Consider the following 27,825-nt stretch of genomic DNA (forward strand, 5'->3'; position numbering starts at 1 on the left):
ATTGTTTATTTGCTCTAAAAGTCTAGACTTTGTAGAAGTCTTTGTAAAATTTTAAACTTAACTTTTCCATTTGCCACATGAACAAGACTTACTAAAAAAATCCAAGAAAAAAACTTACGAACGTCAAAATGCTAGGCATGCAATAACTAGTTTTACAAACAGGATGATTTATGTATATATAAAGCATTATCGCTGCTGTCAATTTTTTAATGTTTGGCATAACATCAAGAAAATGCATGTGTGTGCTATTGATTCCCTCTTATTATAAGGTAATGATGATAGCTAGTCAAATTATAAGGTTAATCAAGGAAAATAAAGGAATTTGACGCAAATTCTCCTATGAACTACTAAATTGTACATAAAAATTCCAGAAAGATGGAAACAAAAGTTCAGGTCATTTATCTGAAAGAGAATTCTCATTCACCCTTTTTCACTTCACCATCCTAAAAGGAATATTTGGAAATTATATGGGAACCAGCAGATGAACTATGTTAGCCCTACTCTTTGGGAGATAAGCAAATCAAAGTAAGCCCATAGCACTAAAATCATTTGGAGAAGATTTTGCATATAATTAATGACCCAAGCCTAAGGCATCCCAACATCTTCACAATCCCCATATCATTTTCCTTTTCTACACTGCCTTAAATAAATTCCTTAAACTGCACCATGGAATCCTTTTAGGGAGAGAAGGCTCAGAGTCTCAGTGATGACTCCATTTCTACTAACTTTCTTAGAAACCCTCAAGTTGAAGGGGCAGTAGGCTGACAAGGAACTTCTCAGAAACTAATTATTGGATAGCATGGCCACACTGTCCAGAGTGATCAGACTCACCGACCTTTGTCACAACCTTGGAGGAAGTTGTCTCTGGGCAAGATAATGAGGTCATCACGTTAAGATAGCTACAAGATAGTTTGGATACTGTTCTGTACTTCAGGCTTTAAAAAATTTCATCCTGAACCACACAACATCATCACCCTGAGCAAAAACTAATGATGGAAGAAGAGGGAAGAAGGCTAAAAGTTACTACAGACATGAGGCTAGGAAGTGTACATTTAATTTCATTTTGTCTCCATTTTGCTGCTAGGAAAACTGGAGATTACACAGTAAAAGGGGAAAGCTATACTTAAATATCTCTGAATTTAAAACCTATCTCCTTTTTCCACTATACTAAGCTGTACTTCCTTATTTGCATGATGTAATCCTATCTGTTTCAAAATAATGTGGTTGGGTCTAGATTCTACCTACCTCTGTACCTGATGGACAGATTTGACTGGGAATCTGAACAGTCCCATAAAAGGAATGGTGCCTGAAAATCCCAGATGGAGACAAGGGCAGGAGACAGCATTCTTTTTTAAGTTACTTGCCTGTACGTGGTCCTGTTCACTGCTATTTCCCTAGCACACAGAAGAATTTCTTGGAAAAAGTGCAAACTGTTTGTTGAAAGAATAATTTGCTCTTTTTCTCGAATTCTTTTCTAGGTCTCAGAGGTGCGAAGTTTATCTGCTTTCAAGACCGCCAGTGGCACAGCGAATGCTTCAACTGTGGAAAGTGCTCCGTCTCCTTGGTGGGTGAAGGCTTCCTGACCCAGAACAAGGAAATCTTCTGCCGCAAATGTGGCTCAGGGGTGGGCACTGACATCTAGGACATCGTCCCTCCCCACCTGGGCCCCGCATGACCTTTGTTCTCACTAAACCCAGAACTCAGCTGCAGTAGTATTTTTTACTTAAGTTTTAGGAATAATTAATGTAGAGCTCAGAGTGGGAGAGTTTTTGCACGCTTTCAGATTGAATTGTTTTAGAAGGGCTAGTGAAAGCACAGTTCTAGCAGACATGAATAGATACTAAAGCATAAAGAGTTTAGTGATCCTTTGAAGAGATCACACTCTGCTGTTAGAAACATAGGATGATATTTCTTCATTGGAACTGAGCACATGACCTATATCTAGGAGTTCATGGATGTTGTTACTAAAAATATATATATATATTTTTCAAAACTGCAAAGTAAAAGAAAACCTAAGATACAAAATTGAGAGGCTTACATAAGACTGCTTGCCCTCCTGGCCAGCTAGTTTTATATATAACATGAGTGGTAGGGAACCAAAACGATCAGGGAAAATTGATTAGCATTCATCACACTTAAGACTCCTGTCTTTTTTGATGATCCTTTTATTTTTCATGCCTATTGACTTCAGAGTGGAAAAACAAACCTGTAATTTGCCCTCATCCACATGCTTCTGCAGCTGGTTGATTCTCATGTTTAAATAACGGAATTTGAGCATTGTGGTCGCTACAGCGTACCCTCTACATAACTATAAAAGGGATCATTTTTACCTAGAGATAGTCAAAGCATGGGTTTCAGCATATTTTGTATTAAATGTATTTTCAAAGCCCACAGTGATTTTTCTAAATGTTACAAATTCCAGGAAGTAAAAGTCTTTCCTTTCAAGTGAGGCTAACCAGGATAACCACTGTCCCTAAAGGCAAACCTTTAAAGTAAATAGATCATTAAATCATCACTTCTGGAAATGAGTTTTAGGGAAGGGATTGAGTGTTGGAACATGACTCTCATCCAGATATCCAGAGGCATAATAGAATGCATAATTAGCTCTGAGCCTCATGCATTCTGCCTTCTAAAATTTACATCAATGATGAATGGGCAGACATAAAAGTGAGCTTTAAAGAAATCTGCTAATAAGAAGAACTGAAAAAGAATAATTCACCGCTGAGAATTCAGGACCCACAAAGCAGCACAAATAAGCCATGCAGGTTGGAGATAAGCCCTCCCCATGGTTCCTCCCCCCTGCCGATGCTACCCACCTCACCCCTGAGACTCAAGGGGTGCACCAAGAGGTAAACCAGCCAGCCTGCCAATAAGTCAGCATTTCTTAGCCCCAAGGGAAGTAGGAACAGCCTCGCAGGCTTATTTTTATACATGTCTAAATCACCAGGCACCAACTGAGGATGACTTTATCAGGGCTGTGTTGTCCACATTCTGTAGGACAAATATAGAAAGTGACCCCTAATCTCCATGGTCAGTCATCGCCCTCAGCTTTAATGGTTTTTGGGTGGGGTCAGAGGTGTTCACATAAAGACACCACATTTTTATAAGTGTCTACTCTCACATTACTGCATAACGTTAAAAGTTTTGACTGAAATTGAATTATATGCTGTGGCTGATTACAATGATTAAAACTGCCTCACAGGGGATTCAATTAAAATTATGTGAGCACAATTTCTGAGACAGTTTAAAATGCAAAGACATTTGGAGAGGCTAACAATTTAGAGATGCTAATGAAATGTCAGGCTACATAGACAATTTGAAAAATATAATTGTAGTTTCGGATTACCAGTGCCGAGGTATTTGCTCACATTCACATGGTGAAATGTAGGCAAAGCTATCAATATTTTTTCCTGCATTATTTGAAATTGCACATGTGGAACTGAATACCAATTATTCCAAGGTCTAGAAAATAATAGTGCAATTACCTAATTAGAAAAGCAAGGCATCTGAAGTCTGGAGAGATGTACAACATGAAACATTTTCTCAGTTGGTCAAATATAGACAGATATATAAAAGGTGACATTTTCTTAATTAACCAGCTGGTAATATTTGAGGCATTTTGGGGCATGTGCGGGTGAAAAGCACATACTCAGACCTATGTTCAATCTTTTTTTTTTTTTTTTTTTTTTTTTTAAAGGAAAGACAGAGAGAAGGAAGGAAGGATAGAAGGAAGGAAGGAAGGAAGAAAGGGAAACATCTTTAAACATTTTCTTGTTTTATTGTATTTTGTTTTTCCGTTTTTTGTTACATGGGCTGGGGCCGGGAATCGAACCGAGGTCCTCCGGCATAGCAGGCAAGCACTTTGCCCGCTGAGCCACCGCGGCCCGCCCTATGTTCAATCTTTACAATTAAAATTCAAAGAATAATTTCCTAGATAGAGATCTTGATAAGCATAGCTTAGTATGCAGAGTTTCACATGTAAATAGCATAATATTTAGAAAGTAGCTTAATCCTCAAACATATATTAAACACATGCTATGCCCAAAGTTAGTGTACATGCTGTTGTGGTTCTGGGGTGGGGGGAAGGCAGAACAGGGCACAGTAACGTGGGCTGGCCAGATGCAGAGACCCTGCCCTAGAGCTTAAAAAAAGTGCCACTGTGGACATAATAAACATACACAGAACGACTAAGGAAGAAAAGCTTTTCAAAATGAGATACACACAAAGATAAAAGTTAAAAACTATAGACTATAGTTGGTTTCAGCTTGACAGATAGAAAATCTAAGTGACATATCCAAAGATGAAATGGGCTGCCTCAGAAAGCAGTGGGGTTCCCCTGATTGATGGGGTGACATCTGCACAGACAGGGAAGCAGTTAGAAGCAAATCCTGTGTGTTAATAATAACCAGATGGCTTGGAAGAAGTAAAGAGACTGTGACAAAGAGCAAGGAGATACAAGAGTACTAAAATAAAAGGGGTCAATCGAAGGGAGACTATTAACTCTTAGTATAAAAGGCTTACATCTGCTATAACAGGCAGTAGAAAGTTACCAGTTTCACAAATAGAGGAAAAAAGTGTTAAGACATCATTTGAAGAAAATTGTGCTGATTTAGTGTGGAGCAGAAAGGAAGAAAGCAAGATCTCAAAGGTTAGGTCTCATATTGGAGTGAAAAGTTTGATTAGTAGTTACAAATGTTGAAAGAAAGAAGAAACTATATGCATTTTAGGTCAGGAGCTAGATTTGTTGATCCAACTGGGAATACAAATCAACAAATCAAAATAGTTTATGTTGGAGATTAAAGATGACAAGGAAAAAACAGAATAGAATCTCTGCTTCAATGATAACGGAAATGATGCCCAAGGGTTCAGTTTTCACTTAACAAAATCACAAACTACTCATATCTGGGATATCTAGTTCCATTAGTTAAGTAAAATGCTATAGTAATATGATCATGGGTTCAAATCTTATATGGTTACTCTAACTATGAAAAAGAAACACTCCATTAGACATTTAGTTGAGATTGGCCAACCATTGTGAACATTTATAACACCATTCACATATGGCACTGATTAAAAATCACTGCAAAAATTCAAGACTATATTGAAAAATTAATTCTGAAACATATGCCTCCTGAAGGTAACGCAATTTTTGAATTTAGGAAATGAAGTATATTTACTCTCTTTAGTGTATCGATAATAGTTCATATATTTAAATAAGAAAATTAGTATTACCAATTGTGCTTTAATAGCTTTAATTGAGCATATAAAATGTTCTCAAATACATTTGTAGATGGATGTTTATTATTGCAATAATGCCTATTTTTGGCTCATTCTACAAATTTATAGTTTTCATCAATTTCTTATACTCAATAAATTGGTATTTTACAGAGCATTTCTTTCTCACCTTGTTTTTACATTCTCTGTCCAGTGATCAGAATAGTTGTGAAATAATTTTTTGGTATTTCTACTTATCTATGAGAACTGATGACTTTTATCTTCTTGTCCCATCCATTTCATAACACCTAAACTAACTACATATTCAGATATAATTTCAGGGAACTGATACACCATAACTTAATCATATTATATCTAATCCAACCAGTAATGCTACTCATATTAAATGAGGTGAACCATCATCTGTGCTCTTTCTTATAGTGATAAAATTTTTAAATATTCTGACCTAAGAAGAATTATTTTATTTCTATTTATAATTTCTGCACATCTGAAAATATTTTATCAGAAATAATTTACTTCAATTGGATTTTCCTGCTTTGATTTAGATTGTCTTTTGCTAAATGCTTATTTAATTATTTCTATATTGAGGCATTGTTAAAATATTAATGATTCCAAACTCTCATTTAGTCTATTTAAAACAAAATTTGTCTGTAACATAAACCTTCACAAAACCTTAATCTACACTGCAAGCATCCATTAAATTCTCTTCAGTTATATTAGACTTTGGAGTCATTTAATGTTGGAACATATTGCACATAGGAATGTTTGGAAGAACTCTTCTCACCTAAGATTTTCAGTTCATTTCTTCAAATCACCTGATTTGGAAAGAAAATGAAAATACCATGGGTACTAAAGCGATAAACTTAATGTCTTGGAGTAGTGTTTGTTTGATCAAAGGGTAAGAATATCATTAGATATTATAATTTCTAGGATATTACTGAACCTCTTCTCCCAGAAGCTTCAGACCTTTAGATTTTCATTATTTTTCCAGAAACATTGCAAGTGTCAGTATGGGTTTACCACAACCATTTTGAGAACTTTGAGACCTTCTTCTCAGGAAAAGGTAAAGGAGACCTATGAAACTTCGGGAAAAGATATCACAAGGAGAGATTTGGCCTTATAACATCTCAGAAATTACTGTATCTAGATTTTATTATGCATAACAAAAGGAGACCAAGAATAGAGAACACCAAGAGACCTCACTGAACTATCCTACTCGACAAAAATCAGAAATGAATTCAGTCCACTAGCCATGAGGCTTAGTGTAACGTTTGCAAAAATATGTCATCCAGAGAGAATTTTAGAAGTTCTTTTCAGAGTTCTGACCACTCTGCATTTTCCAGGCTGGTCAGATTTATTAAAGCCTGGATACTGTCTTGAATATGGGAGAGGGGATATTTCTAAAACTGGGAATCAAGAAGGAGGGCAAAGAAACAAGAGATTCATGTTCAAAGTTTGAGTGTATAAAATAAACGGTTTGTGTGTATTTGGAATGCTGGATTGGATACCTCTGTGACTGAGAAAGGGAAATAGTTCACTGTGACAGAATTATGACCCATGTCACAGAGGAGCAAAGAGTATTTGGGTCAAATGTTTTCCCACGAATGGTAATAAATCTATGGAGTAGATGTCCATAAAGGGTTCTCCAAGTGAAGAACATTAATGAGCTCAACAGACATCCATTCACTGACTCAAACAGTGACATTAAATGCTATTCCCACCACACATAAAAACAAAAATCAAGTTTGATATTTATGGGAGTCCACACACACAATCCCTGGGGCTTATACTTTATTTAAACAAATGACATTCTATCCCTGAATTGTCTCTGTTGCATCACTGATGAGGCTGTTTATCCAAGAGCTCCAATCAAACAAGAAATGAATAAAGAAGTGCATATAAAGGAGAAATGGGGAAAGAAAAGAGCAGTAAAAAAATTTGGCATTCTGAAAAAAATACATAACTAAAAAGGAAAATTTTGATAACAGTTTGGACATGACAGCTACAATTTGCTATCTAGGTTTTCCACTAAATATAATTACTCTCTTGGATGCCACCAATAGTTATTTGCTTACCAAAGTAAATGATCTCTTTTTCAATTTTCTATGCTTCTATGAGGTGATTACTACTGTTTACCTCCTTTTGTCCTTCAAAATGTTTCCTACAGGGGTTTCCATCCATCATTCTATGCCTCCTAAATCTCTGATTTCCTCCTTGGTACTCCATCCTCTACCCATTTCTTAAAAGCAGATATCCCTAAATATTCTCTCCTCAAGCTCTTGCTCTACATTCTCTCCCTTGGTGAACTCATCTAGCTTAATGATTTAAGATGCCTTCTCTATGTAATTGAGTTCCAAAAATATGTCTTCTGCCCTAAATTCCCTTCTGAGTTCTAGACCAAAGTTTCTCACCACCTCTTAGACATCTGCAACTCAATATCGTGCATACAGGTAACAATAAATTTATCATCCTTCCTACAAATTCAATTCTTCCTATGTTCTCTAACTTAGTTACTACATTATCCTACTAGAGCCCTTGGAATCTTCACCTAGGGAGTGTGAGAAGATGCTTAACTCCATTAGTTATTAACAAAATGCAAATTAAAACCATGAGATATTTCACACCTACCAGAATGGCTATAATAAAGACAGGCAATAGCAAATGGTGGCAAGGATATAAAGAAATAGAAACCTTTTGTGGTTTGAAGCTGTCCATACCCCAGATAAACACATTCTTAAATCTAATCCATTACTGTGGGTATGAATCCACTGTAAGTAGGAATTTTGGAGGAGGCTACTTCAGTTAGTCCAACCCGATAAGGGAGGGTCTTAATCTTATTACTGGAGTACTTTATAAGTGAAGTGAAATTCAGACATAGAGAAAGCCACAGGAAATAAGAAGCTGAACATCAATGGAACTCAGAGGAGAAGGGAGAGACCAGGAGATACCATCATGTGCTTTACCTTGTGATAAACTGAGGACCAAGAATCACTGGCAGGCAGCCCCAGAATATCACGGTCTTCAGGAAGAAAGAAACATCTTGATGGCACCTTGCTTTGAACTTTTTCCCAGTCCCAAACCACGAATGAATAAATCCCCATTGTTTAACGTGACCCATATCATGGTATTTGCTTAAGCAGCCTAGGAAACGAAAACAAAACCTATTGCTGGTGTAAAAGTAAAATGGTGCAGCTACTTTGGAAAGCAGCTTGGCAGTTTGTCAAAAAGTTAACCATAATACCTATTGCACAACCCAGAAATTCCACTCTTAGGTATTTCCCCAAGAGAAATGAAAACATGTGTCCACACAAATATTTGCACACAAATGTTCAGAGCAGCATTATTCACAATAGCCTAAAAATAGAAACAACAGAAGTAGTCATCAATTGATGAATGGATAAACAAAATGTAGTATAAAACTATGCAGCCATAGAAAGAAATGAAGTACTAATACTTACTACAACATGGATGAACTTTGAAAATGTTATGACACACAGGCCACATACTTTATTACTCCATTTATAAAAATTTCCATAAAAGATCAATTTACAGAGACAGAAACTTTAGTGGTTGCCTGGGGCTGAGAGTGGGAGTGAGGATTAAATATAAATGGGGACAAGGGATCTTTATTGGGATAAAAGTGTTCTAAAACTGATTTATGATCATGGTTGCATAACTTGGCAACATTATTAAATTCATTGAATTGTACATTTGAAATGAATGAATTGTACAATGTAAAATATATCTCAACAAAGCTGTTTTTTTATTTATGCCTTGACTCTTACCCTTCCCAAACCCCTTATACCTAAGTCCTATAAGAAAAGCTACTTTACAGTTTTCCTTTGCAAAATGCTTTGATTTCTCCAAAATACCATTCACCTTAATGTCTCTGTGATTCTATACATTGCTTCCTCTGCCTAGAATTCTCCTCTCTCTCATCTGCCCAAAATTAAATCAAACTTTAAATCTCAGATCATAAGTTACCTCCTATGTGAAACATTCACTAGTATTTCTTGGCAAAATTTAATCATTTTCCTCAAATTCTGCGAGCAGGTTAAAGAACATGATTTATACTACAATTAGGAATGAGAGGCAATCCTAACTAAAGGAACATGGAGTATGGAAGCCAGAAAATACAGTTAAAATTTCAGCTCTGCTCACTTACAAGTTGCATGAAATTTGGTAAAATTATTGAACTCTCTGAGCTTCAGTTTCCCCTTTTTATATTGGGGACTGTGCTGGTTTGAAAGGATGTATGCCCTCTAGAAAAGCCATGTTTTAATCTAAATCCCATTTCATAAAGGCAGAATAATCCCTATTCAATACTGTATGTTTGAAACTGTAATCAGATCATCTCCCTGGAGATATGATTTAATCAAGAGTGGTTGCTAAAATGGATTAGGTGATGACATGTCTCCACCTATTTGGGTGGGTCTTGACAAGCTTCTGGAGTCCTGTAAAAGAAGAAACATTTTGTAGAATAGATTCAGAGAGAGTAGAGAATGCCGCAGGACCACAAGGCAGAGAGTCAACCAGCCAGCAACCTTTAGAGATGAAGAAGAAAAATGCCTCCAGGGAGCCTCATGAAACAGGAACCTAGGAGAGCAGGCTAGCAGATGATGCTGTGTTCGCCATGTGCCTTTCCAGATGAGAGAGAAACTGTCTGTGTTTGCCATGTGCCCTTCCACTTGAGAAAGAAACCGTGAACTTCACTGGCCTTCTTGAACCAAGGTATCTTTCCCTGGAGACCTTTGATTGGACATTTCTATAGACTTGCTTTAATTGGGACATATTCTTGGCCTTAGAACTGTAAACTAGCAACCTATTAAATCCCCCTTTTTAAAAGTCATTCCATTTCTGGTATATCGCATTCTGGCAGCTAGCAAACTAGAACAGGGACCTATAGTATGAACTTCAAAAAACTGCTGCAAATATTAATGAAGTATATCCAAAGTACTTTATATCTACCTAGCACATATTCAACTTAATAAACTTATTAAATGTCAACTATCTTCACCTTCCTTCCCACCTACACTCTACTTCTAGATCATGAGTTTATCTTTTATTCGCATAGTGCTTGGTGACATGTCTGGCACTTGGCAGACACCCAATAAATACTTAATGAATTAAATTCCACCTGTGAAAGTATTGTTATTGCTGTGACAATATTCTCCCTGTGTTGCCTGAGAGCGTTAATAGCCATGATCATGATTAAATATTCAAATCCCTCTTGACACTTACACTTGGTCATGTGTGGAGTTGCCCATGTGAGAAGCAGCTAGATTGCAAATCAATCCAAGCAATTTCAGGCACCTGCTTTGAATGTTTTAATTTGATGCTACTGTTTCCTTTGTCCGTAAATCTTAATTTGCAAGACAGAACTCTCTCAACCAGTATTCAAATGGGCACCTTGAGACACTTAATCTTCAGCTGCTCTGGAGAAAAATTGTCAGTGTTTGAAGAGCCCCCAAAGTGGATTTTGCATATACTACACAAACTTTATGTTAAACCAGACCATACCAAATATGCCTGCCAAATTTGGACACAATCTTTCCAGTAAGTTCTATATCATGTACTTGCAGACAGCTAGAAATGTAATTGCACTTACTTTCCTTACACTGCAAAATTTTATCATCTCTTTCAAAAGTGAAGGGAATTTTACTTTAACCTATTTCTGAATGTGTGCAGCTGTGGGTATCTTAAATTCTTTTATCACACTGGAACAGCATTCACAGACTGCTTCAATCCTCCCGAGTACAGTTTTCTTGTTCCTTCTTATTAAGCATTCCCGTTTTCCTGACACATTCACCTCTCCTCTGTTGGTATTCTCTTTCTCCTAATGTGCAGTAATTCCCTCTGGACACAAATTCAGACTTTTCACATAATTATTTGGGATGTAGTTCCAGAAAATATAATCAAGGCTTTTTTTTTTTGTCTAGATTGCCTGGTCCTTAGCCAGCACCCATTCTCCCACTGCCTAATGCCTTATATTAAACTTTATGTTTTATGTAGTATCAAAGATTGGGATAATAATAGCTTACAGTTAGCAAAAGTCCAAAAAGAGATCCTGAAATTGGAGAAAATAAAAGTCTGGGTATTGAAACTTTAGAAGAATATGTATTTTTAGATTTTTATTAAATCTGCCTTCATCCCTAGTAAGAGATATTTCTTTAGCTACCAAAAAGAGGCTTTTGCCAGTTTATGAAGAGACTAATACCAAAACCCATAATAGTTTGATTCAAAGGGCCTGTAATGAGGCTCATTTCCTTATGTTGAAATTGTTGAAAATTCTCAGCTAATTATCTCCTTGTTAACCTTTCTGAGAGTAAGTGGCCGACCCCTCAAATATGTCTGAATGTTGAGTGCAGGTAAAAGGAGGCAACTCAGCCCCAGTCTGTTTTTTTTTTTTTTTTTTACATTTCTTTAGTAACTACGTCTAGGACTGAGGGCTTACCACATCCCTGATTATGTGGAAATGTTTTTATTTCTCACAACAATCTGATGAGATGGAACTTTTAATTCCCATTTTACTACTGAGGAAATTGAGGTATTAAGAGACTAAAAAATTGGCTCAAGTTACTCCAATACAAGGGATCTGATTCCCAAGCCCACACTGCCAGTCATGCTAATGCTACACCACATGCCTCTATCTGCTGAAAGCCTAGTGTCGTTGTCATTTCTCTTTTCCCACATGCCCACTTCCGTCAGTCCCAAGTCCTGCTCCACCTGTTGGGTGACTTGTTTTTTCTTTGGATGACTTTTAAATCAGTTTTTTCTTTTTCATTTCCACAATTCAAGGATTCATTACCTCTCACCTGGACTCTTTTTAAATTACCTTTTACAGAAATATGTCTCTTTGCCTCCTTAATGAGGCCATCTTACATACTTCTCTCACTAGACACATACTTCTTATGCACAACCCCATCATGCCTCTGTCTTGCTAAGCAGCCTTATTGGCTCTCTGTTGGGCCACCTTTAAAATCTGGTCCTACAATATCCTTCTAGTCCGTGTGCTCAATATTCCATTCCCACCGGAATGTACATACATCCATGAGGATGGAATCTTTAATCTGTTCAGCCATATATCTGCACCACCTGGGACAGAGCCTGGCACGGAATAGGTGCTCAAATAAATGTTGGGCAAAATAATGAAGAAACCTTGTGTTTTAGCCACATCGTATTACTCCTAGAGCTTTTTCACACTGATTCCCTGCTACCCTTTTAGCCTTTTTCTCCCTCTGTTATTTATTTATTTTTTTATCCTTATTTCTTTTTTATTCATTTGTTCATACCCTGGATAAAAGGAGCATCAGACACAAGGTTTTCACAATCACAAAGTCACATTTTAAAAGTTATATAGTAATAGTCTTCAAGAATCAAGGCTACTGGAGCACAGTTCAACAGTTTCAGGTACTTCCCACTAACAACTCCAATACACCATAAGAATAACCTCTGGGATGACCAACCAACCCTGTTTAAAATCTCTCAGCCACTGAGATTTTATTTTGTCTCATTTCTCTCTTTCCTCTTTTGGTCAAGAAAGCTTTCTCAATCCTGTGATGCCAGGTCCCAGTTCATCCCCAGGAGTAAGGTCCCATGTTGTCAGGAGGATTTATACCCCTGGGACACATATCTCACATAGTGGGGAGGGCAGTGTGTTGACGTGCCAAGTTGGCTTAGAGAGAAAAGCAGCATCTGAGTAACAAAAGAGGCTCTCCAGGGGTTACTCCTAGACATAATTATCAGTAGGCTTAGCCTCTCCTTTGCAGGAACATTTTCATAGTGGCAAGGCCTGAGATTGAGGGCTCACCCTATTTAATTGGTTGTCCTTATTGCTGGTGAAATTATCAGGAATTCCCCAAAAAGGGAAGTTTAATATTTCCTCTTTTCTCCCCAGTTCTGCAAGGGAATTTTGCAAATACTGCTTTATTCTCTGCCCATATTACTGTGGGATATATCAGGGCATCATACTAACCAGTTCAAACCAACAAGATCTCATGCCATATTCAAGGTTCCATGTAATTATGGGGTTCAAGAAAACTGACTATACAAGTTAAATTACATAATGAGACTCATACTTCTTGATTTTAAAATGTATTGCAAAGCTACAGTAATCAAATAGTGTGGTACTGGGGCAGGAAAGCTATACAAACCAATTGAATCGAATTGAGAATACAGAAATAAACCTAAACAACTCTGACCAATTGAATTTTGACAGCGTCAGCCCATTCAATGGGAAAAGAAGTATCTTCACAAATGGTACTGGGTAAACTAGATACCTACATGGAAAAGAATGAAGGTAGGCCCCTGCCTAACATAATACACAAAAACTAACTGAAAATGGATCAAATAACCAAAATATAAGAGCTAAAACTATAAAACTCCTAAAAAAAAAACAACAAGGAAATAGCTGTAGGATATTCCATCAGGCAACAGATTATTAAATTTTATAACAAAATCATAAGCAACAAAAGAAAAAAATAGATAAATAGAACTTTATTAAAATTAAAATTTAATGCATCAAAGAACATTACCAAGAAAGTGAAAAGACAACCAACAGAATATATTTGGAAACCATATATCTGATGAGGGTTTAATATGCAGAATATGTAAACAACTCCTACAATTCAACAACAAAAAGACAAGTCACCAAATTAAAAAATGGACAACGACTTACGTAGATTTTTCTTATAGAAGATACAGAAATAGCCAATAAACCCATGAAAAGATGCTCAATATCATTAGCCATTAGGTAAATGTAAATCAGAATGATAATGAGATTCTAACTCATACCCAATAAAATAGCTACTATCTAAAAAATAGTCATAAGTGCTGGCAAGGATGCAGAGAAATAGAAACTCGTGGATATTTTTGGTAGGATGATGAAATGGTGCAGCATGGTGGAAAACAGTTCGGTGGTTCCTGAAAAAGTTAAACCCTATAACCTAGCAATGCCACTTCTAGCTAGATACCCAAAAGATCTGAAAGAAGGGACTCATACAGATATTTCTACACCAATGTTCATAACAGCATTATTCACAATAACCCAAATGTGGAAGCAACTAAATGTCCATCAACAGATCAGCAGATGAATGGATTTAAAATGTGGTATTTATATGCAATGAAATATTATTCAGTTGTAGAAATGGAATGAAGTTCTGATACATGCCACTACATAGATGAACCTCAAAGACATCATGCTGAGTGAAATAAATCAGATACAAGGGGAAGATTTTGACTGATCTCACTTATAGGAAATACTTAGAATACGGAAAGTCATAAAGACAGAAATTAGAGTTCAAGTTACCAGGGACAAGGGGGACACAAGGAAGAATGGAGAGGTAATGCATAATGGGTACAGCATTTCTGTTTGGGGTGATGGTAATGGATGGTGGTGAGGGTAGCACAACATTGTAAATGTGATTACTCCACTGAATTGTATTCTTGAGAGTGGTTGAGGTGGGAAAGTGCATGATAGCTGTATCTCCATAATTAAAAAGAAACTAAAAGAAAAAGAAAATAGACACATCTGTAAAATGATTGAAATAATATATTTGAGGCACAGTCTGCAGACAGCTAACTGTTTAGCTAACCCAAAATCATTCCATGCCAGCAGCAGGATTCATACTAACAATACCTTTATGACGATGCTGATTTTGTAAAAAATAAAGGCATGGTTTAGTCTTCAAATTATCCACTAGATGGCAGAAACTTGTTACTGTCCAAAACAATGTTACTGTATTATTTCAGGCTCCTTTCTAAGATCCAGAAGTTATGCAAATTTCTTTCACCTCTACCCCACAGCAACACTGGTCTTTTCACATATGGCATTTTAAATCAAACCACTATTTTGAAGCTGGGAAAGAAAAATCAGAGGTTTTCACAGCAATAACTATTAGTTCTGAGCTTGCTAATGATATGTTTGTGATGTTCTGCTTTAACATAGAAGGAGCAGATGCATAAGCATGTTGGGAGAAGAGAGAGATCTGTCCAAATGCCAGACACACAGTGAAGCTGAAAAACCTTCAGTAGGACAGTTTACTGTAATCAACAAATTTCAATCCACAGATCTCATTCTTTTTAAAAAAAATGTTTTTATTGATACATCTTCATAGACATACAGTCCATACACAGTGTACAACCAATGGCTCACAACATCATCACACAGCTGTGCACCCATTACCATGATTATCCCCTGGAACATTTACATCACTCCAGAAAAAAAAACTCTCTTTCAGTTTCATTGACTTCCAGCTTCTGGCTCCTTCCTCCAGTGGTTTTTCTTTACAAGGCCTCAAGTAATGAAATTAAGACCCATCCTGATTCATTTGGCTGCACCTTAACTAAAATAACATCTTCAAAATACTCTATTTACTAGTGGTCAATAGGGAGGGATGGATATAGAGGGGGGGGTTGAGGGGTATGGTATGTACGAGTTTTTTCTTTTTTATTTCTTTTTCTGGAGTGATAAAAATATTCAAAAACATGATCATGGTGATGAATACACAACTATGCGATGATATTGTGAGCCATTGATTGTACAACAGAAGATTACAAGGCATGAAAACAAACAGTAAACAATGGACCATGTAAAGACACAAGATAAAGTACTAGATGCCATCACTGAGGAAGGCCAGACTTTGATGTTATAACACAAAAACATCAAAATTTTTTTCTTAAATATGCTGAAAGAGCTAAAGGAAAAGACAGGCAAAAGGACTAAAAGAAATCAGGAAAATAATAAAGGAAAAAAGCAAGAATTAAAGTAAGGAGAGCAAACATCACCATCAACATCATCAAGCATACCAATTATATATTATGTGAGTCAGAGACATGAAGGCAAGAAGTCGATGGATGACGTATTTAAAGTTCTGCAAAAAAATTGGTGGCTAAGAATTCTATTCCCAAGGATGAAGCAAATTATGGCAAAACTGTAATTAAAAATGACAGAGAGATTACGACATTGCCAGATAAACAGATGCCGAGGGAGTTTATCACCACTGAACAAGTGCTATAAGAAATGCTAAAGGGAGTTCTCCAAGTCAAAAGGAAAAGGAAACAGCAATAGATTGAAGGCTAATAAAGAAATAAAGAGCTCTGGTAAAGGTAACTACATGTGTAAACATAAATGCCAGTATTTTGGATTTTGGGTTTGTAACTGCACTTTTTACTACTAACAGGACTTAAAATGCAAGTACATCAAAAGTAAAGATGAATGTATTATTCAGAATATTCAAGATATAAGGATGCAGTTTGTGATAAGTACAACATAAAGTTGGGGGTTATGTGGGATATAGGAACAGATATCATATGTTATTGAAGTTAATTTGGTATCAAGTCAAACAAAATTGTTATAGATTCAGGATGTTAAATTTAAGCTACATGGCAACTTCAAAGAAATTATGTTTAAAAGACATGCAGAAGGAAACAATAAGGGACTAAAAATGGTTCACAACATAAGATCAAATAAATACAAAATATAGGCAGTAATAGAGGAATAAAAGGACAAAAAAGTTATAAGAGGAACAAAACTAAAAATAAAAAGTGGTTGGAAATTACTGCATTATCAGTAGTTACTTTAAATTAAATGGATTAAACTCTCCAGCCAAAAGGCAGAATGGACAAAATTGGCAAAATGAATTTAAAAAAACATAACCCAACTATTTTCTCTTTATAAAAGATTTACCTAAAATTCAAACACACAAGTTGACTGTAAGTGAAAAGATGAAAAAAATATTCCACGCAAATAGTAACCTATAGAGAGCCTGGGTGGCTATACCAATGTAAGGTAAAATAGATTTCAAATAAAAAAAACTTTTAGAAGGGACAAGCAGAGCACTATATACTAATAAAGTGGTCAACTCAACAATTATAAATACATAAGCACCTAAAAGCAGAGCCTCAATATATGAAGCAAAAATGAAGATATGAAGGGAGAAATAGGTGGTTCTACCTTAAGAATAGGAGACTTCAATACACCACTTTCAATAATGGATAGAACATCTGGGCAGAAAATCATGAGGTAATGGAAGACAAGAAAGACATTATAAAACACTAAGCTTAGAGATTCACAAACTCCGTAGTGCACATAGACAGATCTTATGTTAGGTCTCAAAATTAGTCTCAATAAATTTAAAAATATTGAAATCACACAGTGTATCTTCTTTGACCACAGTGGAATGAAGTTAGAAATCAATAACAGAGAGAGAACTAGAAAATTCACAAGTACTTGGAAATTATATTATACTGTCTTAAACAACCAATGGGTAAAAGAATAAATTACAAGGGAAGTTAGCAAACATCTTGAGAAGAATGAAAATAAAAAACAACATACTAAAATTATTGGGATGCAGCGATACTAGTGCTAAGAGGGAAATCAACAGTTCCAGTGTTTACCTTAGGAAAAAAGATCTCAAACAAGTGGTCTAATAATACCTTGAGGAGCTAGAAAAAAGAATAACAAAAATAGTAAAGGGAGGAAATAACAATTATAGTGGAAATAAATGAAATTGAAAATAAAAAGGAAACAACACAGAAAATCAACTAAACCAAAAGCTTGTTCTTTGAAAGAGCAATAAAGTTGACAAACTTTTAGCAAGATTGACAAAGGGAAAGAGAGAATGCAAATAAATAAAATCAATAATGAAATGGGCTACATTATTACTGACCCACAGAAATAAATATGGGTTATAAAAGTATACTATGAAAAAAAAAGTATATTATGAAAAGTTGTATCCAACAAATTAGATAACCTAGAAATGGGACAATTTCCTAGAAACATGCAAACTATTTATATTGACTCAAGAAGAAATAGATGATTAAAGCAGACTATAAAAAAGTAAAAAGGTTGAATCAGTAATCAGAAACTTCTCAACAAAGAAAATCCCAGGGCTAGGTGACTTCACTGGTGAATTTTACCAAACATTCCAAGAAGAATTAACACCAATCCTGCTTAAACTCTTCCAAAAAATTGTAGAGGAGGACCATTCTATAAGGCTAGCATCACCCTAATACCAATGTCAGATATAGAAATCACAAGAAAATAAAACTACAATCCAATATGCTTTATGAATATATACGTAAAAATCCTCCACAAAATAGTAGCTAACCAAATCCAACAGCACATTAAAATATTATATACCATCATCAAATGGGATTTATACCAATAACACAAACGTGGTTCAATGCAAGAAAATCAATTAATATAATAATAGCCCACATTAATGGGATGAAGGAGAGAAGCCACATGATCATCTCATTTGATGCAGAAATAGCAGCTTATAAAATCCACCACTGTTTCTTGATAAAAACACTCAGAAAGCTAGGTGTAAATGAAAACTTCCTCAACATGATAAAGAGCATATTTGAAAATGCACACATCTAATAACCTACCCAATTGTGAGAGAATGAAGACTTTCCCCACAAGATGAGGAACAAGACAAAGATGCCCACTGCTATCACTTTTGTTCAACATTGTACTTGAAGTGCTAGCAAGAGCAATCAGTCAAGAAAAAAGAAGTAAAAAACATCCAAATTGGAAGGGAGAAGTTAAAACTTTCCCTATTTACAGATAACAAAGATGCTCTCTATAAAAATCCCCCCAAAATATACAACAAATATACTAGCATTAATAAATAAATTCAGCAAAGTGGAAGGGTACAAAATCAACAGGCAAAAGTCAATGCTGTTTCCATATTCCGGCAATGAGTGATATGAAAAATAAATTAAAAATAAAACACCTCCATTTACAAAATCAAGTAAAAGAGTAAAATATATGGAGATAAACTTAAACAAGAGTATAAAGGATTTATACTTAGAAAGCTACAAATTATTGCTGGGAAAATCAAAGAAGACGTAAGTAAATGGGAAGTAAAAGAACTGGAAAGCTTAATATTGTTAAGACGTTAATATGACACCAAATAATTTACAGTTTCAATATAATCCCCACAAAATCCTAAAAGCCTTTTTTGCAGAACTGCAAAAGATTCATACAGAAGGGCAAAGGACCCCAAAGAGCCATAAACATCTTGTAAAAAGAATAAAGTTGGAGGACTGACATATCCCAATTTCAAAAATTCATTGCAATGCTGCAGTAATAAAAATGGTGTGATACTGACACAAGGAAAGATCAATTGACCAATGGAATAAAACTGAGAAATAAAAATAAACCCTTATATCTATGGCCAATTGATTTTTGAAAAAAGTACTAAATCCACTCAATGCAGAAAGAATAGCCTCTTTAAGAAATGGTGTTAGAAAAACTAGATATCCACATACAAAAGGATTAAAGTTGACCCATACCTCACACCATATACAAATATTAACTGAAAAGGGCTCAGTGGCCAAAATATAACACCTAACATTATTAAACTGTCAGTAGAAAACATAGGGAAATATTTTCAAGACCTTCTATTAGGCAATGGATTCTTAGACTTTATACCAAAAGCAAGAACAACAAAAACTAGATAAATTGGACATCAAAAATAAAATCTTTTGTTCATCAAGGGACCTCAACAAGTAAATGAAAATACAAACCACAGAATGAAAATACAAACCACAGAAAGGAGAAAATATTTGGAAACCATACATTTTATAAGGATTTAATATGCAGATTATAGAAAGAATACCTACAACACAGCAACAAAAATGCAACTAACCCAATGAACAAATAGGCTAAGGACTTGAATAGACTTTTCTTCACAGAAGACATACAATAAGGCCATGAAAAGATGATCAACATCATCAGTCATTAGGGAAATACAAATCAGAATGATAATGAGACAACACCTCACACCCACTAGAGTGGCTACTAATAAAAAGTTGAAAGTAATAAGTGACAGCAAGGATGCAGAGAAATAGGAAATCTTGTACATTGCTGATGAAAATATAAAATGATATGCCTGCTGTGGAAAAGTTTGGCAGTTTCTCCAAAAGTTAAACATAGAACTACCATATAAACCAGCCACCCCATTTCTAAGTATATGCCCAAAGGAATAGAAATAAGGGACTCCAACAAATACTTGTAAACCAATGTTCCATAGCAGTATTATTCACAATATTCTGAAAGTGAAAGCAACTCAAATGTCCATCAACACATCAACAGATGAATGGATAAACAGATGTGGTATGTACCCACAATGAACTACTATTCAGCTGTAAAAAGGAACAAAGTTGTCATACATGCTTCTATGAGCCTTGAAGACAACGTGTTGCGTGAAATAAGTCACAAAGGGACATTTATTGTATAGTTGCACTTATATGAAATAACTAGAATATGAAATCCATTGAAACAGAAAATAGAGTACATGCTACCAGGAAAGTTCATGTATTATGGGTCCCTGTTCATGGTGATGGAAAAATTTTGGTATAGCATAGTGGCATAAAAGAATGGACCACACTGTGAATGTAACCAATGTCATTGTATTTTATTCTTGGGAGTGGCTGAGATGGGAAATTGTGTGTTTTATATATATGACAACAATTTTAATATGAGACAGATTGTAGAGGGAATGACAATTAAAACCTATGCATGATCCTGGGCTAGAGCTAAGAATGGAGGAAAAATGCTCTAAATGCTATTATTGAAAAAATTGAAATGAAGACTGTATATTTTATATCAATGTTAAATGTATTTAACCTGATAAATGTGCTTTATGTGGTTGCAGAATTGAATATCCTTGTTCTTAGAAAATATTCATACAATTATTAAATAAATATACATGTAAAAGAGCATGATGTATGCAGCCAATTCCCAAATGTTTAGAAAACAGATGACAGATTAGATAGATAAATCATCAAATCATCAATTGATAGATTGATGATAGATCAATAAAGCAATTGGTAGAATGATACAACAAATGTGAAAGAATGTTAAAAGCGGGTAAATGTGAGTATCTGGGTAGGAAGCATATTGGAGTTTTCTGTTATTTTGTATCATTTTTTAAACTTTCCTGTAAGCATGAAATTATTTCAAATAAGTTACTTTAAAAGTAAGTACAGTTGGGAGTGTGCTCTTCTCTAAGTGACATTGTACATTATTCAACACTCCTTGGCACTTTACAAGGGAGTAGTGTTTGAAATGCACTTTTTGGAATTTTCATGGAAATTCTAATTGCATAAACCTTATAAACAGCTATTGACATGGTTTTGACTCCAGGCCTCACAGGTACTAATAAAAATGTAATTCTTTCCACACCATCTTCTCCTTATAGAACCTTCTTTTTAGGCATCTAAGCATACAGGGCTCTTGAGTCAGCTGCACTTCCTTAAGAATACAGGTGGATTTGAAAGAGATTCTTCAACATTCGGCTTTTCAAGTTGGAGTCCTGGAGCTTCTCCTTGAAAAGTCATTAATATTTTTTTCAACATTACTTGCTACATGAGAAGCTTGGAAGCAGAGATAAATAATAAGTATAATGTTCAGTGCTATCAAATTTTGGATTATCTGTTTTTGAGGAGAGTAATTATGTTCCCAAGAACTAAAAGATACAAATGCCTCTAAGGGTGACCATTCATTATATGACATAATAATTTACTTTTCATGATGGAAAATTTCAAACATATGCAAAAGTAGAGCAAGTGGCATAATGGACACCCATACACTCATTACCCAATTTCAACAATTAACAACCCCCAGCCAATCTTCTTTTATCAATACCTCTATTTATTCCAGCTGCATTACACATGGATTATTTTGAAGCAAATCCCAGACATCTTGCTATTTATCCATAAAAATTTCATCATGAATCTTTAAAATATAAGGGCTCTTTTTAAGGCCACATTACCATTATATGGCAGAGTAATAAGCACATTTATTACCCATTTTATCTAGAATCCATTCATTGAATGCCCTGGTCTTGGGGAGTGTGGGTTAGCATTGAAGAATTAAATTTTATTTCCAGAAAATAACTTATAAGGAAATTTATTCGAGAAGAATATAAAGGCCCTCAATACTAAGCAATATTTTACTCCATTTTCCCCTACATTTTGTCTAAACTTTTGACTGTACTTTGTTTTCGTCAAATAGATTTATCCTCAGTCATCATCTAGTTTTAGAAAACATAGTTTCTTCTCAGTTAAATGTCATCAGAATCTGTCATATGAGATACTGGAATGTGGTGAATTAACAAACCACAGACATCTACTTTTTTCCCCCAAAGACTGAGGTTAGGTGGCAATTTTTAACTGTGGAGAACTTTACATTGCAACAAGTCAAAGCTATGGAAGAATACCGACTTTGGAGGAAGGGACACTCAGTGAGGAGATAATATTAAGAACAGATTTCGGGGCTCATACTTTGTCTGTTGGCCTGACCGAACAGGAAAACTGTCTCCCCAAGTAGAGTTTCCTTATGTGCAGCTCCCTTGGTCTATGAAGCCCTGAGCTATACAGGTGTGGACTACAGCAAGGAGTTCTTCCCTCATGGTATGTGCACACTCACTGAAATCAGCCAGAGAGGTCTTTTCTAAACCATTGCTAGGACTCACAACCATGCAGCAACTACCTGGGAGGGCCAGGCATAAACTCTGTTCTCACCAATAGCAGGCGACAGGAAGGAAAGGAGCAACTTAAAATCGAAGATCTTTCCAGTACTGAGGTCCCCAAAGGGCCATAAAGGGTTCATTTTCAGGTTAGAATATGACTTTGCACCTGGTCATAGTTGTAGTCCCTGGAATAGACTTTCAGCAGCAAAATCCTTATATGAAGATAAAATGTCAGTGCAGCAAGCTACATGACAGTGATGTTCCTATCAGCCCAAGATTAACTGAAAATTACGCACTGATATAATTCAGAAAAGTGAAAATTTCTGTCTTAAGCCATTATACAATAAACATCTGATGTTTTGGTTCAAAGAAGTTATTTCAAGTCTATCAATCTGTCACTGAACAGACTCATGTTCAACCCTATATTTATCTCTTATCTTTCTATAATTTAAAAGTCTGCTTTTCTAATCTTTGTTCTGGCATTGTCGTTTCTAAGTATGCTATCCAAACAAGCTTAGCCTTTCGAATTTCCATGAGTAATAACTTCCACATATACTTCACATTGTCAACCTCTTCCCTTCTGTCAATAGCTACTCCTCTTCTTGTTTCTCTGTCTGGATTTTAGCCTACCACATCTAGCAGAACCAGGATTAGAGGGTGCTTTGATTTGCTAAAGTTGCTGGAATGCACTATACCAGAAATGGGTTGGCTTTTACAATGGGGATTTATTAACTTACAATTTAGAATTCTAAGGCTGTGAGAATGTCCAAATTAAGGCATCAAGTGGAAGATACTTTCTCTGAAAAAAGGCTGCTGGCATCTGGGGTTCCTCGGTCAGACAGCAAGGCACGTGGCCAGTGACTGCTGCTCCTTCACACCCAGGTTTTGTTATTTTCAGCTCCTGGTTCTATTAACTTCCTCTCTGAGCTTCTATAGGTCCTTTCTTAGCATCTCTGAGGCTTTTCCCCCTCCACTCTATCCAAATTTCATTGGGTGTTTTTCTCTGTAAGCTCTCCAGGCTTTTTTCTGCCCTTTTTCCTCTTGTAAAGGGCTCCATTAAAGGATTAAGACCCACCTTGAACTGGGTGGGTCACATCTCCATGGAAACAACGGTCAAGAGGTCCCACCCACAACAGGTCCGCACTCACAGCAATGGATTAAAAGAACACAGCCTTTTCTTGGGTACATGCCAGCTTCAAACCAGCACAGAGGCATTTCCTCTTTTGTTTAATTACAATAATTTTACTACCAAATTTCCCTAGTAAGAAGCATAACCATGTCGTTTTCTCCAGTAGATCAAACCCTTTGAAATTGTATCTTCCATTTCAATTTTTTGACAAAATGGATATCATTCTTTCTATGAAGTATCTGTTATTTTCATAACGACCCAAGCTTTTATGATATCTCAGGCATTTCAATTGCAGTCCACTGTAGTAAAGTCAACATATTGCCCAATTCTCACCTCTCTACCCATTTGCCACCATGGAGATGTGCTACATGTTGTTCATCACAGAATCCACCTCTCTTCTTCTAAAACTCTTGTGATAACTCCTTAATCTGATGAATAGAGTGATGAAGAACACAGACTTCGGTATCAGATAAACCTGGATTTGAATCTTGTGTTTTAGCCTTTACTGGCCATGTGACTTTGGGAAAAATGTTCACCTCTCTCAGCTTTATTTTCCTCATCTTTAAAATGGGCATGGTAATAATACAACTTTTGTTATGGCATTGACACAGGACTTAAATCAACTAGTGTACATAAAATACTTATAGTTGCCTGGTATGTGCATAATATATGTGGGCTCTTTGTGATAGAGAATGATTTCACAAAGATATAGAAGCTCAGTGCTAAATTGTAGGGCATGCAATTTCTTTTTCTTCTTTGCCCTTCCCTACCCCACCTAACTAGACACACACACACAAACACCCGGTAACAGAACAGGAATTGAGTCAATAAAGCAGACAGAATAAATGTTCATTGATCCAACAGTTAAGAAGTTTAGTAATCCAGCAGCCAGAGCGGATGGAGGAGACAGTTTTAGAATTATGTGTTACTATCAAACTTGGAAAATAATAATTGATTAAATTTGATGAACAAGAGGTCACAAGTAGGCTTATCTATTAAATTTTTTACTATTTACTATATTCCCACTTTCAATTTTTGTTTAATCCCTTGTTGTCTTTCTGAAATTTCATCCAAGGAGCTGGACCTCTTGGAAAAATTTTGCACTCACATTTACAAATAAGTTAGCAAGCATAAAACAAAACATTAAATAACAAATTGCACAGGGAACTGCACAGGTCTGTGTCAAAACAATATTTATCCTTGGACCATAGTAGATTGCAACCTAAAACAAAAATATACATAAAGCACACTGGAAGATACAAACTAGTGCTGTTGTACCTTGGAATTTTAAATTAAACTTTTAAGTTTGAGATCATTGTAAATTGACATAAATTATAAGAAATAATACAAATAGATCTTTTACCCAATTCTCCCCAATGGTAAAATCTTGTAAAACTATACTACAATATCACAACCAAGATTTTGACATCAATACAATCGAGATAAGAACAATTCCATCATCACAGTGGTCCCTCACTGTCCTATTATAGCCACACCTACTTCCTTCCTGCCCCCATTCCTGGTAACCTTTAATCTGTTCTGCATTCGATAATCTTGTTATCTTGAGCATTATGTAAATAAAACAATGCAGTATTAATCATTTGAGACTGGATTTTTTGCAGAACATAATTCCCTGGAGATTTGTTGAGTTGTTGCAGATCAATACCTCATTCTTTTTATTGTTGGGTAGTAGTTCACAGTATGGATATACCATAGTTTGGTGAACTTGCACTTGTTGAAGGACATTTGGCTTCTTTCCATACTGGGGATATTATGAGTAAAGCTGCTATATTCATATATTAATCAGGATTCTCTAGAGAAACAGAACCAACAGAAGATAACTATAGGAATGAGATGTATAAAGGTGTCTCCCATAACTGTGGGAATGGAAGAGTCCAAAATCCATAGGGCAAGCTGTGAAGATGGCAGCTCTGAAAAAGGGTCTGGATGAACTCCACAGGAGAGGCTCACTGGTCAAGAAAGAGTGAAAAAATCTCTCTCCCTCCTTAAGTGCTTCAACTGATTGGATTAACAATCAGCGAATCCAGTAATTCAGTCAGTTGAAGACTCTTAAAGAAGAAGAAAGATTCTTTCATTGCTTCTTCAGCTAGCGAGCCTCTCCTATGGAGTTCATTTAGACCCTCCATTGGTCAGCTTCATTGGGCAGCTTCACAGCCTGCCCTATGGATTTTTGACTCTTCCATCTCCATGGTTGCGTGAGACACTTTTATAAATCTCACATTCACTGATCTCTTCTGTTGGTTCTGTTTCTCTAGAAAACCTTAATACAATTGGAAACATGGCTTTCTTATGTTCCATACTGCATTTAGCATTTTCCAAGTATTTAATAGACATTACGTCAATCATCATTTGCTTCTAATTTGAAATTAGTCCTCAATTGGTCATAAAAATGGGAAAATAATGGACTCCATTGATAATATAAACAGCCCTCTTCTTGGCCTGGTATTCTAATACTACTGATTTAACTGTTGTGAGAAAATACTTATATTCTTCTAAAGAAAAAAGGATGGCTGCAATAGTAAACAGGCTAAGGCCCTCTCATTAAAATGACTGCAAGCAATGCACTGTTGAATTTACGTAGGACCTGCATTTTTATACTGAAGCTGCAGAGCTGATGTGTAATCACTGAGCCAGAGTCAGCTTTGCAGGACAGAACAGGAGAGCCATTATAAACCCACACACTACAGTGCCACCTTTCAATGACTGCAAGTCAACTGATTTTTTAGATTTTATTTATCAGTGTAGGATGAATAGAAGCCAAGCATCTGGAGATAGTTGGAGGTCATCTGAACTCATTTTCTATATAGTGCTCTAGATAGAACAGAGGTATTTAACCTTTGTATCTGCCATGCTGGAAAATAAATGTGAACCTACTACAAAGTTCTGTGTTTCCAGCAACAATATTTCATACAATTTGAATGAGGCCACTGCTAAATAAATACCATTCCTCTAAAATTAAAAGCAAACAAACAAAAAGCATCTTTTTCCACTAGAGGTATCTAAATATTGTTAAGATTACGTGGCATTTGAGCTTATATTTATGGCGCAGTTCCACACAAGTGTGACTTTTGGCATCCACAATAAAAGCTGGTATACTCAAGTAAACCTTCCTCTAAAGGAAAGTCAAGGCTATCTTCTAAAAATATTACAGAACTAAATAAGGACAAAGTGTGTCTTGGAGAAAATACTTCCCCACGCAACAGGATGCTTTATTTGGGCGAAGGACAAAACTAACCCAAGCCCTAAATAACCAGATGAATATGTCCTATTTCAGTGTCTCTCACCCAGTACACTTCATTCTCCACCCCAAATAACCCCACCTCTTTCCCTAAGTCCAATAAGAGAACCAATAAAAGAAAAAGGCATTCCATATATGTTTCTGATATATGTTTTCTGATACATGTGCTGATCTAAATTTGAAGTCAATCAAAATTCAAATTTTCCTGTAGGTAATTTTTCTCTAGGAAGTTTCACAGTTATTAACATTCTTACCCTTCAGACCAAACAATTGTACATATCATTTCCTGGGATCAATTTCAATGAAACTTTCCCATACCACCTTGTTCAATGAAATTATGAGAAGTAATGGTACTCTAGAAGTTCACTCATGAGGGTGAAGTTTATATCCACAGCTGACTTTGGAACATATACTACAATGTACCATTTTCAAAGACAAATGGATGAGAAGCTAGCTGAAACAAAAGAGATCCATGAAGAACCCAAGTGAATAATCATGACTGGCTTAAACTAAAAACATGAAATGAATCAACAGCTACAGAATTAGGAGTACCTATATTATAAATAAATGTTAGTCCATTCCCAATTCCTCAGGATTTTAATATTTTTCTTTGGGAACAGAGGGTGCCTGAACAGAGAAAATGGAGAAATTCACAGAAGATATGACGATGTGAATGTATCACAGTCTAAAATCTAAGAAAGATATTTGCCCTACCAATG

General features: G+C 35.8%; 1 protein-coding gene and 1 long non-coding RNA gene across 7 annotated transcripts in view; one reads left to right on the top strand and one right to left on the bottom strand.

Annotated features, from left to right (window-relative positions):
* FHL5 (four and a half LIM domains 5) overlaps window positions 1-1,709 on the top strand; it is a 38,452-nt gene extending 36,743 nt beyond the window's left edge. For all 6 annotated transcript variants that reach the window (XM_077162436.1, XM_077162432.1, XM_077162433.1 and 3 more), the window contains one exon: window positions 1,479-1,709. In XM_077162436.1, the coding sequence (XP_077018551.1) occupies window positions 1,479-1,642 (164 nt within the window). In that variant the 3' untranslated portion in view covers window positions 1,643-1,709. The remainder of the gene's footprint in view (window positions 1-1,478) is intronic.
* The window catches only part of LOC143684974 (uncharacterized), a 74,306-nt gene that overhangs the window by 23,822 nt on the left and 22,659 nt on the right, over window positions 1-27,825 (bottom strand). The gene's annotated exons all lie outside the window — the stretch shown is intronic.

The sequence above is a fragment of the Tamandua tetradactyla genome, chromosome 5 (genome assembly GCF_023851605.1).
Source record: "Tamandua tetradactyla isolate mTamTet1 chromosome 5, mTamTet1.pri, whole genome shotgun sequence".
Lineage (NCBI taxonomy): Eukaryota > Metazoa > Chordata > Mammalia > Pilosa > Myrmecophagidae > Tamandua > Tamandua tetradactyla.